Below are 18,865 nucleotides of genomic sequence, written 5' to 3'. Positions count from 1 at the left end.
ATGCACAGATGAGTAATATTCAAGCTGGTTCATCTAATCTCTAAATGACACAAATCTCTAATCAGTATGATGTCAATGAAAAAGTGCAATATAAAATCATAATATATATATAATATATATAATAATATATCATTACTGCAGGATAACTTACACCACTAATGTCATTTGAAGAGCAGTTATAAAAAGTTATAAAAACTTTGTCTTTGTGCTTTGAAACTAAACTTAATGATGTTCTTTTACTATTGGTATCTATCTGTATTATTGGTATGCTGGCATCTTTTGGCTTCTACTTGGAAGTTTAGGAAATCCTTTGCTGGCTGCTGACAGTACATCATGGACATCTACTGTAGGTGCTGACGCAAGTCGTTCATCTCCACTCGGATACTGTTACAGAACTGGCAGACGTACATCCTGAGCATGCAGCAGTCTACTGTCAGTCCGGTCTGATAAATGACTACAAGGCAGTAGAAGTGTTAAAAAGGTATATAAAAAAATGTGACAACCTCCAGTTTATGGAAATTTCTGTACTTCTTAAATTATACACTCACAACTGCTCGTCTCTCTACTTGAAAGAAAAAAAACATGCTCATAATAATAAAAATGAATACTTATAGAAGCTACAAGTCGTAACATGCAGGGAACAACAACATTAATCATGTCAAAAAAGTGTCAAAAATGACAAGATGTTTTCTTATTTAAGAGGTTTAACTCTATTTCACCTGTATATAGAAATAATTTAAATAGAATACCATTATATTCTTCTAAATTTACATTTTTTGAGAACTTAAGTTTGATGAGAATCTTATTTTAGGTAAAAAGTAATCTTTCAGCTGAAATTTCTCTGTGAATTGAAATTTACACATTAATTGTGTTTGATCATCGTTATTAAGCCCACAGGGTTTTATAACAACTGAATTAAAGTGGGATCCAAATGAAGGCTTGAATTAGCTCAGCCGCGCTGCCTCTGGAGGCACAAAAGGTCCCCCTGCTGCCCTCTTTCACTTTTCCTCTCTGGTATCGCCAAGACCTATAATTAAAATCACATTCTTTCGTATGGCCGGTGAGCGCCATTAATTCAGAGAGTGGAGCCATTATGGTGGCTGTGGCTCCCAGGGTAGCACTGGGGAAAAGGCTGGGCAGTGGCTTTTCAACATTATTGGACCCTGTGTGTGCCTGCTATTAATCTCAACAAGGAGTGAAGTGGCTCCATCCCAGCTGCGAGAGCAGGACAATGGCTCCCAAAATGCAGCAGAGATTGAATAGAGTTTTGTCTTGGGCCCTTTACTTTGACCATTCTGACATTTTAATAGATTCCAACATTGTGCTTACCTTTACCTGCAATTTGTCCCTAAAATTAGGAATATGGTTCTTAAAAAAACACACAAAAAACCCCATCATCTTTTTAGCACAAGCAGATCTTTAATTCAGGAATCAGTGTCTTTGTGCAAAGTGCAAATGTTTGGAGAGAAACTGATGCTGCACCTTATTATGTCCTTTAGAATAAAAATAATAGGAATACAAAATTAGATAAATTAGAATTAATAAATATTCTTATTTATAATTAATAAATAAGAATAAGTAAAAAAAACTTAATTTTTCACTTTGTCAAACAGTCTCTTGGCTGAAATCCTAAACCGTGGGCCAATTCTTGTTTATTTTCAAAGCTGTCAAATAATTCATATGACTATGAAAAGCAGAACAAGCAAAACACAAATGCCATTCAACAGATGCGGACTGTAATTGCAGAAAAATGACAAGGTAGATAAAAACAGCACTGATCTACCTTTGCCACAAGGAGGTACCACTGATTAAATTTTGCTGCAGTTGTGGCTCACAGCTCCTCTGTGGAAGATGCTTTGAGTCTGTTTGTAATACTGCAGAGTTTCACTAGATGGCAGGAGTGCATGATTTAATGACTGAGCTTGTATCATCATGACAATGAACTCTGAATATAATGTCTTTTATAAGCTAACCACCTGAACAAACAAGAGAGTCACATTGTGCGTTTCAATCCGGCCAACAGTGATTGCAAAGCTGCAAACCAGTTGTATCGTTTGGTGGTAAAACCCCAGTATGTATGTTTAAGTTTCCATCTGGAGAGTCTTGTGTGTCACTAAGAATATAAGAAACAGTTGATTATTTAACTGTTACATCACTATGTGAGAGCTGCCTGCTGGGGGGGGGGGGGGGGGGGGGGGGGCATCAGAGGTTAATTGCAGTCTCCAGCAAGCTAGATAGGCCGCCTTCATGCAAACAGGAGAAAAAAAAAAACAAATTACACTCATATTCATGTAACCATGCTGATATGAAATTAATTTTATGAAGCCAAAATCTGCTGTCATCCCCTTGTTGCATTCTATTCATGCTGGCTACGTTAAGCCGGAAATAAAAGAATAATTACGCATTAGCGTTTCTTGTTGAGGTCTCTCTCGAAGGTGAATTGAACACTGATGAGATTTTTTTGGGGGGATTTATTAAATTACTGTAAAATCAAATTAAGGGAACAAATTAATCCTCGCAGTGAATTAGATCAGTGAATGAGAAAATTGAGTTTTAAACACATAGCAGGGGATGAGAAGGTGGGAATAAAACACAGAAACACAGCAGATTGTTGTGCACAGATGATTATCAAGGATGGGTGGCTGTTCAACTGAAGGTGTCCACATGGGCCATTTTTACATGCAGGTGGGGGCGGAGCATCCAGAAATAATCTAGAACAAGAAACTCCATCCCATCATATTTTCATCTCAGAGAGGCAAGAAGAGGCCTTTGGCTTCTCAGTGCAGATGGCTTTTATTCCTGCTGCTGCACTTTGATGAATCCTCTCAGTGACATATTGTACAGCGATACACTCGCCTCCTATCACTGTATTTTCCAGGCATTCTTATGTGCACTTAGAAAAACTGTCTCTGTTTCTGCAGTGATGTGCACCAAAGCTTGGCAATACATGACTGTTAAAATAAAGCTGTCGCTACTTGGGAATTATGTCAAATGTCTGTCGCTTGAGCGAGCAGTGGTTCTCAACCTTTTTGGCTTGTGACCCCTTAAAATGAAGTAATGCAACTTGTGACCCCTTATTAGAGTCCTGAAGCAGTAAAATTAGCCAGTAAAGTACAAGAAAATAAAAATATGTTGTAAAGTATGTTTTATCTGCTTCCCTCTAATTAATCTAATGCTAATTATCCTGCGACAATTCAGATTTGACCCCTTGAGAGGGTCCAGAAATGTGGGTTGGAAACCATCATACTGGGGTACTTAAAAAAATAGTTTGACATTTTGGGAAATACACTTAATCACCTTCTTTAAGAGAGTTAGATGAGACAATTGATACCACTCTTATATCAGAAACACAGAGCAAGAACCAAGCAGCAATTAGCTTATTTTAGCATAAAGACTAGAAGCAGGGGTGAAACAGCTAGCCTGAAAGTTCAAAAACACACCTGCCAACATGTTTAAAACTATTTAAAACACTATTTCCTGTTTACTTAATCCATACACAATAGAAAAACATACTGTAGTTAACTATTTATTTGCTAATAACAGTCTGGCACAGTGGCTTCTCAGACTTATCGACACAGTAATACCAGACAAGCAGAGACACACAGAAGTACAAGGAGGTTGATGGTGTTCCTCATGAAATAGTTGAACATATTTCCCTCTAAAAGTGTTTGTAGGCTGACTTTTGATCTTTCGACAGGCAAGCTGTCTTTATGCTAAGCTAAGCTAATTGCCTCCTGGCTCCAGCTCCATATTTAGCACACAGATGAGAGTAATTGATCTTCTCATCTAACTATCAGCAAGAAAGTGAATAAATGTATTTCCCCCTATGTTGAATGATCTCTCTAAGTCTGCATTAGTGAACCATCACTACCGACTTCTGTAGCAAAAGGAGAGACTTAGCATAATCAATCTTTGTATATTTCACATTCAACTGATTAAGACTAAAATAAATAACATGATTTTTGGTGGAGCAATACACAATTTATTCTCTATGAAGCAGGTTTCAGTTATACTTCAGTGGTTTTTAGTTCAGTTAATATTGACAAATACTGATTGTATTTACGGGGCCACCCAAATAATTTGGCCTTCAAGGGGGAATTCCAACCCTCAGATATTTTCACTGATCACACTAGGTCAATCAGTAATAGACACAACAGATCTATTAGAAAACAAGATTGCTTTCCCCCTCAAATTACTGAAAGCTGATGTATCTGAGTGACAAACTGATTTAACAGTCAAGAAGAAAAATTCAAACAATCTGAGGGCCCTGTCTTTCTCCTCTAGTGTGAAGGAGGAAGTTCAAGTGAAATGAATTAGAAATGATTTTTTTTTTTGCATGTCAATATAATAAAAAGCTTGTGCCATGGAAGACAAAATATAATCCTCAGCTGTACGTTTATCTAGACGTTACTCAATACCAAAGCTCTGCAGCCTCACAGCGAATGTGACATTTGGTACTTTGCTGGAGAATTGCTAATAAGAAGATCAATACGTTGCAAATTGCGTTTGCTTTTGCTGTTTGATGTAGCAAAGGCTTCAAAGACCAGCTGATAATGACACTGTGAACTCATCTGTGAAATAAAGAGATGAAAGAAAGATAGCCTCATATTTAGGTTGCCATATGACCTGGATTGACGCCTTCAAGGGTGAAAGTAAAAACAACGTCTTCTATTTTGTGATGTGGCGACAAATCACAATAGGATAAAGCTCTGTTGCATTTTTTTTCTACTGTTATTAGCCTAAAAATACATCTCTTTTCTGTAAGGTTCAACAGTTTTACATAATTGTGCTATAAATCTGACACAGTCCCACAGAATCTGGACAGCAAATATCTGCAGAAAAACTGTCCAGCTTGAAGATAATAATCACAGCCCAGTGCTTTATGATCCAAATATTAACAAGGAGGCTAAAAGCAATTTGTCAGCACCTACTGTAAAACACTAACACCATGTCACACTAAAATCCTTTGATTTTATATCTGTAAAACAGTTTCCTATTTGCAGCCTTGAGCATGTTGTCATGCTGCCAAAACCCTCCTGGATCCATAATGAAAATAAGGTTGTACTCCATAGTCCAGTGCCTGTATTAACAGGACGCTGATTATAAATTGCTGATGGCGAGCTCAGGCTCAGTGCTGGGTTTCCTCGACATCACCACGGCTAATGTGAAAAGACAGGGGCCTCAGATTGTTCAGGAGGGTTTGGGTGATGCACCGCTCAGCCAGGCATACACATGGAGGACACAGACAAAAGCCTCTTATCAGGGAGGCTTTTCTAACATTCATTAGTGCAATGTCATTATATTATTGGATCCTTATTACCGATGGATTAACATAAGAATTTATAATGTTGTAAGCTGGTTGAGCTGTAGCTCATTTTAAGTATATCCAGAAGTTAACTATAACAATGCATCATAATTTATTAATGAACATATGTTTTGTGTGGTTAGTCTAATCTGCAATGTAACTAGTCAGCTGTAAGATAAATACAGTGGATTTAAAAGTAATCCAATGTGTAGTCAGGTACAAGTGTAAAGTGATATAAAATGAAAATAGTTAAATAACTACCCCAAAATTGTACATAAGTGAATTAATGTTACTTTCCACCACATTTAGCTAATATTTAAAGTCTCCCTCACTTCCAAAATGTGTTTTTCTTCTTGTTCCTTCACTTTGAGCTTCACTGTGCAGGATGATGTATGTGCAGAGTTTGACACTAGAGGACTGTTTTCACATTCATCTGTTGAAAGGGGAAAGTTTCTCTGTGCTCACTTTAAATCTGAGCTTAAGGAGCTTACCTACGAGCGTGATCTAGTTTGGAGCCAATTGAGGTCCAATATTCAACTAATTCGAGTGTGATGTGGACTTAACAGAGAAGTAGGAGACATTTTGTCTCCAGCTGTTAAACTCATGAAAGGAAATATATTTGCATATTCATAAATTCTGGATTGTTCAATGGAGAGGTCATTTTGAGGATTTTAGTGAGGTAATTGAACTTTTTTTGTGTGGAGAAACCATATTAGACACAAGTTATTATTCAAAGCAGAGTATTTTTCTCTTTATACATGTGTGGAGGGGATTTTTAGTTTTTGTTTACTTATGCAGCAAAATTGCTCCTGTCAGTGTTATTTTATAATTTATTATATTATTGGATTGTTATTTTTGATGCATTAACACAGCAATAGCTTGTTGAGAGGAAGCACATTTGAAAAGTAGTGGAGAAGTATAAAGTAGCATGAAATTAAATCCTCAAGTAATGTGCAGTGGCTGCAATAGTAAAGACAGTATTTGTGTGTATGAAATATCATAAAGCCAAATTATGTCAGCGTTTATAGGTTTGATCTTCAAAGCAGACACACCTTTCTATCCAAAGCAGATTATTTATTAAATGATGTAATCACTGACAAAGAGCGATCTGAACAAGGTGATATTTTTTAGCCTTTTATTTTCATTCGGTTTTCCAGCAGCCTCATAAAGCCAGTAGCGGTCGTGATCTCTCATTGACTGAACCTTTTACTACTGGTAATTATAGACCTGTCTGATGAGAACAGGTAGCCGGAGATGTACAATGTGACAAAAGCGCTGTTCAAGTTCATCACAAAAGCACCTCTGTGCATCGATGCATGTCATCATCATTAATGGATACGTTTGAATTAAGCTGAGTCTGAGTTGAACAGCGCTGAACTGAACTGGGGAGTTTCCTGAGGGGAGGGACAGGATATGGCCAGCCGTTTCATCACCGCAGCAGTTAACTCGAGGTGACAGCTGAAGAAACAGCTCCAGAATTTAAAATACTGCTTTAAAAATCTGTATAATGGGCCTGTGTTGCTATTAATAATGTATTCATTGCTGTGTTCTTCAGCGTTTCCTTATTTGACCTCTCTAAAATTAGAATCCAAATGAACTCCCAGTTCAAAATGTATCCGAAAGAGACTTTGATTTGAGCTTGTTGTGTCTTTTGTTGTTAATACATTTAATTTCTTCTTCTTCTTCTTTATGTTTCATAATTTTCTGACCTCATTTGGTACCAAGAAGTGTGAAAAAGGTTTCAGCTCCATTTTGATCTTAACCAACACCTGACAAAAATATCAGGGTCTTTATGCTAAATGCTCCACTATGTTCACCAGCTAGTTAATAACTTTGTCTGTTTGCTGTTTGGTGCTGGACAGGTAGTGCACTTTGGGGTTTTAGAGCTTTTCTGTTAAAAACAGCTGCCTGCTGCAGAAAACGAAGCTGATGAGAGTAGTGAGAGTGAAGCAAAACAGATAAGATGCGCCGGAAAAACAAAACAATCAGCTGAAGGATGCTATAGTGCTGCCTAAAGCTGACAGAAACTGCAAGGACAGATGATAATTATGTGTTTTTTTGTTTGTTTTTTTTGTCACTATTAGCACCCCATTTTACATTACACATAGACATTTGTTCCGTTGTTAATACAAAAATATTAGAGCAGCCTCAAATTTAACTTCAAGCTTTAACTTCACCTTTTGCTGGCTTGTGAGCATTTCATGATCCTATATCAGATCATATCAGTTCTGATTGGACAGTTCCCAGAAGCTGCCCCTCCACAAACTTCCGGTGTTTCCGGAGGCTACATAAACAAACAATGGTCAGAATTTACATTCTTTACTTGAAAGATAAACTTCTCAAATACATTCAAACCCAGATCTGTTCCGAAATATGCGTGTAACAACCTTACCAGCAAAGGCTACAGAATGGACGGCCATCTGTGGGCATGCGTGAACGGTCTGACGTCATTTCGATTGGGAAGTAGAAGTAACTTTTCAAGCAAAGCGTTCAGAGCAGGCTGAAGTTTGGGCTTTTGAGTTGAAGGCAGAATTTTTACAAAGGTTCATCTCAAGTTTTGGATCTTTTACCATGTTTAACATAGACATTCAAAATCATAACAGAAAAACACAAAAAACATGTTATGTCCCCTTTAATATCAGCTTTCCAAAATGATCCAGCAGCTTTGGACAACTACTGTGTCCCTGTATGGTTTTTAACATATGTGCAAGCTGTCATACACGTCGTACCAAACGCTGTTCAACATCAAACTGGTTGCGGTCGTGATGACTACTTGGCTTCTCAGCATTATCGTTAGCAGTGTCAACACAAGCCTTCGCTTACTGGTTTGGCATTTCACTCTGTTTGTATAAAGCCTCTTGTCTAAGTGAGCGTCCCTCCTGTCTTCACCTATGAAACCTTTTCCAGTCATAAGGCTGCTGTGCCAATCAGCTTGCACAGTGTGTACGCAATGAGTTACACAACACATAGTCTAAAGTCTGAGTTGCACAAGTTTTCCATTTGTCATATTTGCAACAAATTCCCCTAACTTTTATTTCCCAAAGTAAGGTCCTCTGAACATATAAGTCACAAGTTGAGATATGTTGAAAATATAGTGACAAGTCTATATTCAAAAGGTGAGTCAGGAAAACGTAGAAGCTGAAGCATACATCTAGGTCGAAAATATATGCTGGCCTGCCAATCTGAGGCAAGTGAAGTGTGGAATTGGAACTGGCAGCAAATTCAAATCCACACTGTCACAGCAAAAAAGGAGGAGTGCTGCAGGCTCTCTCTCATCCTACCGTCTCTCACAGTCAAGTCCTGCACTTGTTAAATCTTCTGACAAGAGGTATTATCTTCAAAGTGCAGATCTGCAGACTCGAGATCTTGTCTCAAACTCAGTAAACATGAAGGATCCCCTCCCCCAAAAATCTGATTTTAGGTGATAAAAAAACCCATCTTGTGCATAGTTAAAAAGATGATCAATAATGACAACGTTAAGACTATTCCACTTGGATTAAAATGTAGCTAGGGGCTGGTCCCCTGAACATCCTGTTAGAACAGCATGCAGGGAAAATGTGATTACTTGGGTATGGAACAAACTTCAGAGGATTCATTTAGAAATAGATCATCAACCAAACTGGAAAAGAAATAAACAAGTCATCTAGAGCTGAAATGATTGGTCAATTAGTCAACAATTTGATTGTTTACTTATCCTTTATCAAGCTAAAATCCAAAACATTCACTGATTCCAGCTGTTAAAATGTGAGGATTTGCTGCTTTTCTCTGTTTTATATCTTTGTAAATTGAATACATTTGAGTTTCGGGCAGTTTATCGTCCAAAACAAGCACTTTGAAGATGGACCCTGGAGAACTGTGATGGTGTTTTTATTTTTACATTTTATAGATTAGACCAGGGGTCAGCGATTAGGTTCAACCATGGGCCCTTTTTTTCAGGATTTTTCATTGCAGGGCCATTATAGCCAGTGCAGTGGAAAGGCAGGCCTGTATGTTTTGTTTGTCTTTTAATTCATTTAGGAACAAAATAGATTTATAAAACCATTAAGAGCTGTATCTTAGGGCGGGGTAATGGCATCAACACACTGTTTCTGTTCAATTGCAAACCATTTGTGTTTGTGAAGAACAAATCGTTTATGGTTGCACAGACTAATTGTATAAGTGACTAATTGTGGAATCCACACATTAAACTTTAATTCCTGGTAGGTTTATTAGACTTAATTTCAACACAATTCACTGTTCAAATAGCATTGTGTGACCATGGTTTTAACGCTTCTCTTCATGTGGGGGCGGTATGAGATGTAACAAGGTTATATTATAATAATTGGGATTTACAGAAGCCTTGTTATCTACAGTAGACTTGTGAAAAAGTATGTAAAAGTTTTGATGTAAACTAATGAACTAAACTAATGTAAATTAAAGTCAAAGCTTTCATCAGGGGACCAAATATTTTTGCTGCGGGGCCAGATTTGGATCATGTGCTGCTATTTGCCAACCACTGGACTAAACCAATAATCAATTAGTCAAAAAATAATAGAAGGTTAATTAGTGATGAAAATACTTGTTAATTGCAGCCCTAAGGTCAATAATATTGCTTGTGAATAAACAATCTGAAACTTGCAACAATACTTACATGCACATAGTTGCAGCAAACTCGCACAATCTACATCATCTCAAATCTTAACCAAAAAAATTTGTCTTGTGTTGTGATGGATGTACAATGAAATCAGTAAGGGATGATGGCTTTTACCTGGAATGACCTCATCACTGTTTACTTCATGAAAAATATTCAAATGTGTGTTTATTGTGTCTATATCTGATGTGATTAATCTGTGAGACGTACTTTACCAGCATCAGACAAAGGGGCTGCTGTATTCATTCAAGGTGATATTACCTGGGGCCAGGAGGCGTCAAAGCCTATGTGTCTACTTCGAATCAGGCCTCATTTACATGGATCTGCATAGACATAATACCCTCCGCAAATAATGGCTCTTTCAGGTGGAATGAAAGGACATTCTGTATTTTTGCAAAACCGCATTCATATTTATCAACAGCTATTTCCATGCACGTCTGTCTAATGTGGCATGATGCTTAATGGGGATGTTTGTGTGGCTTTGTTCTGACTGATACATCTTTAGTAAAAATATTAATCTCAGTCATTTTTTTTTAAAGAAAATTTGGCCAGCAACAACAAAATCTCCTCATCCATCCACATCCATCCATATCACTCAGTCCTCTCAAAGTGGTATTTTTAGATACATTATTGTCTGGTGAGCTGTCATTTAATTTAAAAAATAATTAGAGCGATGCCTACAAAAAACCGCACCTGTAACAGATCAACTGGTGGTTCTTTGCTGATAAGGCCTCTGAACTGACAGGAGAGAACTGCACAAGTACTTGCGTGACAGCTCTCGAGTGTGCCTTTCTCCAGAGGCTGATCGCCCCATCACATGTGAAAGTATAATGTTGGAAATGCATCCATCATAGCCAAATCCTTACTCGGGGCCAAGATGGAGCTGCATTTCAGCTTAATAACACCCAGCAGCTGGCAGGGTTGTCTGTCCTTACCCTGCAGCTGCCTTCTCTTTGCATCAAGAGCAAACATCAGCCCATATACTCCACAGCCACCATAACAGCATTTTAATGAGCCTCACTTTCTGAAAAGATCTCACTTTTCCCCCCTTGTTCCTGTTCACCTTTCGCCACCCAGGAGAGAGTGAACAGAACACAGCGGCCTGCACAGAATCACATCTCCACAGTCAAATACAACAGCCCTGCACGTGCATGTGTGTTGCAGTAACAATAACTCTTTCCGCCCACACACACACACACACACACACACACACACACACACTCAAACCCCCCTCCCCCCTTGTAGCAACCACAACCACCACCTCACCCTGCTCCAGCGCCTTCAGTGGCTCACGTGCCGCAGCACACTCCAATGAGTCCCACGCTTCAGAGGAAAAATTCTCCACACTCAAGTCCAGAGGGGCAGCATAGTGTGGGGGCGTCATCATCCGGCTTCCAGGGAGGGGAACGGAAGATGTTGCTCCTTATCAATCTGATGAAGCAGACTTAATCAAGATATCTGAGTAAGCATGAGGGGAAGAGATGTTGCTGGGATACAATAATGGTTCAAAGCATTGAAACCACTAAATTACATTGACTCTTATCTATCAGATAAGTTTGATTCCAAAACAAGGTTTTATAGTTGATTTTAGATGAGCCAGAAAGATTAATTAATTAAGATTCAAATGCATTTGCATCATTTTGTTTTGTTTTTTGAAAATTCAAATGCATCTTAGCTGCATATTGTCTGTACTGTTTTGTGCAATGTGTGACAGTTTGTCTGTATTGTATTTATGTCTATGCAGAAAAGAAGAAATACACCCTGCATATATGAAACAATGACGGTCATTACACGCATGTGAAATTCATAATACATGATTTCTAAAAGTAGTGTTCCAAAAAAACACCTATTTGCTATGTTATTTCTTGTTAGGTCTGTTTCATTTTTTTCTGCAAGGATAATTTGGATCATGTGAAAAGAAGAGAACTCTCTCTAATCTTTAGGAATCCCCACTTAACTATTATCAACATTCTTTGTCTTTTACTGTTTCTCAGAGCAGACGGGGGAGAGATCAAGTAGCCCACACACTGTGAAGTGTGTGCGGAGGGGTGATGCCTCGAGAGCGCATCACAGGACGACAAAACCCCACTGCAAGACGCAGTGCCAGAATAGAGCAGCTTTGGCACGAGCGGTTGTTTCCTGTAGTTTGTGGGAAAAGGGGGAGATCGACCAAACGAATCCCCTAGCATACTTCTTGTCATGCCGGAATCCTCCTGATCATCTCTGCTGGCTCGTGTACAGAGACAATGTAGTGGGGAGAGAAAAAGGGGATCTCCACCGGTGGAGAGATCTGGGGATGCATGGACACGGTTATGGGTGATTAATGCCATTTTGCAGCTGCAAACCAAGAATGGATATGCGCACAAAAAGTAGGGATAAGTGAGTTTCGGGAGCCACAGGATGGACACTGCGGAGGTAATTCTCTCTGTGTTGGTGGTTGTGATTATTATAGTGTCGTTGCTGTCCAACATCCTGGTGCTGATCTGCTTTCTGTATAACCCGGAGATCCGCAAGCAGGTCCCCGGTCTATTCAACCTCAACCTCACCTTCTGCAACTTGTTGCTGACCGTGTCCAACATGCCGCTCACTTTGGTGGGACTTGTCAGTAAGGCTCAGCCGGGAGGTGACGGCTTCTGCCAGATCGTGGGCTTCCTGGAGACCTTCCTGTCCACCAACTCGATGCTGAGCATGGCAGCTCTGAGCATCGACAGGTGGATCGCCGTGGTGTTCCCCCTGAGGTACCACTCCAAAATGCGCCACAAAGACGCCGCTTTTGTGCTCGGGTACACGTGGGCGCACTCCATGTCCTTCTCTACGGTGGCCACCTGCCTCTCCTGGGTGGGATACCACCGCCTTTACGCGTCCTGCACCCTGTCCAACCCGAGGGCGAGCAGTCGGACCCAGTTTGTTATCTTCACCGTCTTTTTCCACTCCTTCACCTTTCTGCTGTCTTTTATAGTGCTGTGTGTCACATACCTCAAAGTGCTTAAAGTGGCAAGGTTTCACTGTAAGAGGATCGACGTTATTACAATGCAAACTTTGGTGCTGCTGGTGGATATACACCCCAGGTGAGCTCCTTTAACTCATTATTAGTTTGTTTCTTCCCTGCAGCATGCACCTCTTAACACTGACCTTATATCTGCAGTGCAGATTCACATTATCCAAAGCAAACAATGAGGCAACTTCAGACTGTTCAGTCAGAAGAGAACAACTAGAAAAAGAACAAACTGTACAAAGCTGCTCTGATCAAAATGGGGAGAAAAAGTATTTTGTCTAGGAGCAGTTGGTGCCATCATTGCTTTTCATATTGATTGTAAAGCCTGAAATGACACTGTTCTGTGTGGGTATAACAGTACAGTTATGGATGCTTTGCGCTGACATTTAAATTGTATCCTCAGTATTCAGAGGGGATTGTGTTGAAATGTCACCAAAGTCATTGTTTTACTTTGCATCCATAAACCAATATTGTGCGTGTGTGTGTGTCAGTGTACGTTATAGAGCAGTATTGTGCATGCTGGTGTTCTAACTCCTCACAGTGATGACCTACATAATATAAATTATGACTTGAAGCAGTGTGCCAACATGACATCATAGCCATGATGCATTCAGGCTCACACACAAAGTCACACTTGCATACGGTATTAAAACTGTAGTTCGTGAAGTGGGGATCCTCACTATGTATTAAAGTAGAGTGATAAATCAATTATTTTGTGATGCTACACCTCAGCTCAGCCTCTGCTGGCTCCTCCTATAACAAGAGTTCTCTCACTCCTGTCTGCCTTTATTAGATTTGTAGAGACACTTTACAGTCTTCCCCAAGTGTGTCCCACTGCTTATAAACGCACTGAACTGTCTGTGTTGCCAGTGTTCGCCAGCGTTGCTTGGAGGAGCAGAGGAGGCGACGGCAGAGAGCCACAAGGAAGATCAGCACCTTCATCGGCACCTTCATGCTCTGCTTTGCTCCCTATGTGATCACAAGGTGAGTGAAGGAGAGACACCCAGGGGTGAGAGGGAAACCACGCTGCCACACTGCATTGTACGCAGCAGCTCTTTTTATTTTGCTGGTATCCCCCAAACCTCCCTCCTCTGCTGTCAAGTCAACCTCCCACCACCACCACCACCACTTCCTCCTACTCCTCCTCCCTGCCTCCTCTCTGCTCCCTCTCCACACCGGCCTGAGTTGGAAGATGAGATTGGCTGACCTTGTGATAAGTAATATGCCTCTGCTCTGCTGTTGCTGCTGCATTAGCACTTTTCTCCTCAAGTTCGTTGGGTGCATCTCAGTTTGTTAGGAAGTATCCACTCGCATCAATCACTTGAGAAAAAGAGGATGTCAAATGAGGCCTATTGAGTGAGACACAAGTGATGTGCGAGTGGATGTGTCAGAAGTTTTGAATTTCATTTGTATGTAAGTAAGTTAATGTAAGTTGAAATCACACAGAGGACATAAGAATAACGAAGAATGTTGTGTGCACAAACACAGGAGCTTATTCATTCATTCTAATGTAAAACATTATTTTAAATGTCACAGATATATCAGAAAGAACACAAAAAAGCTAAATTATAAAACAGACGTAAACATTTTCTTTACAAAAAAACTTTTTATTTTCTCAGTTCTTACTGTTCGTATTTGCAATTGATTAGTTGATCAATAGAAAATGAATTGGAAACTATTTTGATAATCAAATGAGTGTGTTAGTAATTTAAAAAACAAAAGCAGCTTCTCAAATGTGAGAATTTGAAGCTTTTCTGTGTCAAACATGATAGTAAACTGAATATCTTTGGATTCTGGACTGTTGATCAGAAAAAAAACAAGACATTTAAAAACATTGCTTTAAGCTTTAAGAAACAGACATTTTTATGTATTTTCTGACATTTTCTAGACAAAATGATTAATTTATTAATTGAGAAAATAATCAGCAGATTAAATGATAATGAAAACAATTGTGAGTTGCAGCCCTACTTATGTTGCTCTGTATAGGGACACAGTTTTGGGAAGGATATGTTGCTATTTAAATTTTTGTATGGAATTTTTCAATGCTGTGACCACCTCAAAGTAAATTCTGTTCACCTCCATTTTTGAAGTATTAATATCAAAAATCTCAGGGACGGATATCACAAAAGGCTCTCAGGCCAAATAAAACCAAACTAGGCATGACTGAATACCAGTAAGTGAGCAAAAACATACAGTATGTATAGTAAGTCAGAAAATATGTTTTTGGCAATTTGGGTGAACTGATCCTTTAAAATATATTTTTAACCAAATGAGAAAAAGTTTCTATAAATTACTGCCCATGTATCTTACTTAATATTGACCATACACTGCCATGATATTACTCTCTGACTTGTATCTTGGTGATAAAAGTACATATTTAAAAACATATACATTTCAAGAAGTTGATCTTCAAATTCACGTCTGAAATGAAACCATTATGTCACAATTAAAAGCCATTCAAGGCTTTAAAATTGAGTTTTTCATCCACTCACACAAAGAACGCTGATAGTTTGTTGTTACCAGTAAACTGTCAGTAATGAATGACCATAGTAACACTGTACATGCTCTCATTCTGTAAATGGCAGTTTCCTAATTACAACCTGAATGTATTACACTAAAAGCTCTTCCTCCGCCTCTCTGATGCTCACTAGTTGTTAGGGTTATCACACATAATTATTTATAGTAAAAGCCCTGCTGTGCATGGTGGCAGCTGACTTAACCTCCTGTTAACTCTGTTGCTGTGGCGTCTGTGGGCAAATACCAGTGATGGCGACTGGCCCATGTATGGCCAGTGTTAACGTGCTGACAGGGCTTGATTGTGGAAGTAATCATACAGAGTGCAAGACTGGAGGATCAGCAATTTTTTTTTAGTACCTTTTATGACAACATGTACGGTAAAATAACTCTACACTTAACAGAAAATTGTGTGAAAGCACCGACTTTTATGTCTTTATGAGCATGAGTGAGATCAGCTACTTTGAGATTAAGACAACAGGCCCCTGTCAATCATATATAGAGTATCTTAAGTACACGGTAATATTTTTCAGTTGCAGACTGCTGGAAGATCATAAGGATGCAGAAATCAGTGTCTGCTGTCCATTAAGGTTTTCTGCTTAACTCTTAGCCCTTAATGCAATAAATAACAATCAGTGGCACTGCTTTTCCCTTTTCTGACATGAAATGCTGCCGGCCACAAATGAAAATGAGATGACGCTGTACATCCACATACATGAGAGACAGGAGAGGAAACTCTTCATGTAGTTTCACTTGACAGCTACCTATATATCTTGTGTGTGACTGCAAACAATAACTAAAAACAGAATAAAGTAAAGAGGACTCTTGCTGAAATAAATTCTGGTACTTCAAATAATTACACAGTAGTAGAAGAGACACCCTGCTCCCAATGAACAAAAATGATGTTATGGGCAAAAATGTCTTGCAAATGTATTTCTATTTCTGCATAATAAGCTTAGGGCATGCATGTCTTTTCCAGCATGTTGACTTGCCTTTCCACCGCGCTCCCTCTCTCACACTCCACCCTCTCTGCTTGCCTGCAGGATCGTGGAGTTATTTCCAGCGGTGCCTATCAACCCTCACTGGGGAATTGTCTCCAAGTGCTTAGCTTACAGCAAGGCAGCCTGCGACCCTTTCGTGTACTCTCTGCTCCGACACCAGTACAAGAAGACGTGCGCTGACATCACCAACAGGCTGCTGAAGCGTAGCTCCTTGAACGCATCAGGGCGCGTGCACGAAAGTCAAGTCAACAGCATAGCGACGGTAGAGTGACAGAGAGCGGGACTGATGGGATACGGTCTGAGGGTTGACCTGGCAACTGTCAGGGAAATATGAAGCTGATTTATCATCGATTGGAGACAAATATTGGTTGTTCTTGTCCACGTCTGCTTGAATTTGGTCTGACACGCCAAAAAAATAGTCACTTCAGACAAGGGCAAATCCTGGCACAGGAATACCACTGTGCTTGCATACTGAGTGCCCAGAACAGCACATTAGTGCAGTGAACTTGTTGTGAGGACAATGAGCAACAGCAGATTTCACATCCACCTGGAGAGACAGATGTGCTCACCCAAGAAGAACGGACAGTTCATAGCCTCATTATTTTATCAAATGTAGCTTTGAGATTTGACATGATATGGATTTTACAGTACAACTGTTTGTTTTTACATTACTATAATATGTATTCTTATTATCTTTTCAAAAAAAAAAAAGGATAGGGAATGGCTGTATGTCTGTTATAGTCTGTGCAAAGTGTTTGCAAGTGACAAGTTGATGTGTTCACATTGTATGTAGCACTGAAAACTAGCCTAACCAAAACTTGATACAAAACCGAGTCCCCTAATTGTATTACAGATGAAACCATACAGTTCGGCTCAGGTGATTTCAGATTTGATGAGGCAAAACACACTCTCAATTAAACACATTTGTAGGGTATTTTTTAGTACATTGCCTTGTAGTATTAGGGCCAATTAACAGAAAAACTAAGATTCTAATGGATTCTTTTCTTTCATGTGTATTAACATGTTTCCATCGTTTGTGCTCTCATCACCCATTTTGAAGGACTTACTGACCCGGCCATGCAGAGTTTTAATGGGTAAAATGGGCCTTCAAACCGACTGCCTTTGTTGTCATGACTGACGTGTGCCCCTCAGGTTGTTTAGTCAAGTGAAGCGTGATTGACTGTACAGTATTTGCCTGGGTTTATACTCACAGAGATGAGCATCCCCTAGAGACTGCTTGTGCTTTCTCGTGCTTTTGAGCAAGATGGACTGAAAAGGAAAACATCTGTGTTTTCCTTTGCTCTGCAGGGTGATCACATGCAAACTTATGACATCATGTGATATTTTGTAGCAATGACAGGTGTCCATGCGAGGCACATTTGGATACAAATGATTCGTAGAACAAAGCAACTCTGGAAGCAGAAATAATGTTTTTGCTAACAAAATAGTTTCTGCTTTCGGTCTCTTAACATTTAACATGTACCATACAGTAACATGTAACTGACATTTTGGACAGAATGTAATATTTGTGTAGGCAACTCTGTCACAAATATTTTCACAACACAATCAGTTTGCATTTGTAGAACATATTAATACCAGTTAGGACGCAAGACACAATCAAGGCTAATTGCTCATCAACTGTGCAAACTGCATAGCTGGGTCCCAAAAACAGGTCATCATATCTTAACTATGCTGTAAAGCGGATCACTTAAAATATTACCTCTTTTGTCCAACAATTTATGATCAAAGCATTCTTGGAAAGTTAGCAGGCTACTGAACTAGCTTGCCATTAGCTGCAGGCTAGTATGAATGTGGAGGGTTGGTTAAGCTAAGTAGTTTATAGATAGATAGATAGAAACAGATAGATAGAAGATATCCTCAGTATGGCTGGATTGCAATACTTAAGTTAATAGTGCAAAGTCTAGATGATATATTATATGAACTGTCTCTTCTGATCCAATAGTTTCTACCTCTAGAAGTGACTTGTGCGATATTCCAAAAACATAACAGGACATGTTTAAGCAAAGCAATAGATTTTGTTGAAAATCATCCCGCGCTTATGTAGGTGCACATGTAATTACAAGACATCAGCTATATTTTTGAAGAGGCTTTGGCACAGAATCGTGTAAAATGGATGTAACGATGGTTATGATTTATAATCTTTAATCTCTGCAGGCTGTAGACCCTCTAACCTGTGAGCCTACACCTTCACTGGGTCTACAGTCCAGCTGGAGGGCACAGCCTGTGTGAAACAGAACTACACTTCCCATAAAATAACCTCCTTCACTATAAGGAGCAAGGCAAAACTATTGACAATGTATTTATTTATTGCTAGGATAATATCCCTGGGAAACATTCATTAGGGGGTTTACAAGTTTCAGTAAAGGATGCTAGTTAAAGGTGTCATCACCAAAGTTGGT

General features: G+C 39.3%; 1 protein-coding gene across 1 annotated transcript; it reads left to right on the top strand.

Moving 5' to 3' along the window:
* The first annotated feature begins 11,133 nt into the window (after positions 1-11,133).
* Positions 11,134-18,280, top strand: LOC121887589 (G-protein coupled receptor 26-like). Its single transcript, XM_042398492.1, has 4 exons — positions 11,134-11,397; positions 11,935-13,003; positions 13,801-13,914; positions 16,488-18,280. Exons 2-4 carry the CDS (start codon positions 12,336-12,338, stop codon positions 16,714-16,716), a joined length of 1,011 nt encoding a protein of 336 aa, XP_042254426.1. The 5' UTR covers positions 11,134-11,397; positions 11,935-12,335; the 3' UTR covers positions 16,717-18,280.
* The last annotated feature ends 585 nt before the right edge of the window (positions 18,281-18,865 follow it).

The sequence above is a fragment of the Thunnus maccoyii genome, chromosome 20 (genome assembly GCF_910596095.1).
Source record: "Thunnus maccoyii chromosome 20, fThuMac1.1, whole genome shotgun sequence".
In the NCBI taxonomy this organism is placed as follows: domain Eukaryota; kingdom Metazoa; phylum Chordata; class Actinopteri; order Scombriformes; family Scombridae; genus Thunnus; species Thunnus maccoyii.
Note: the sequence above shows the minus strand (reverse complement) of the source record. Positions and strands in the feature narration are given on the sequence as shown.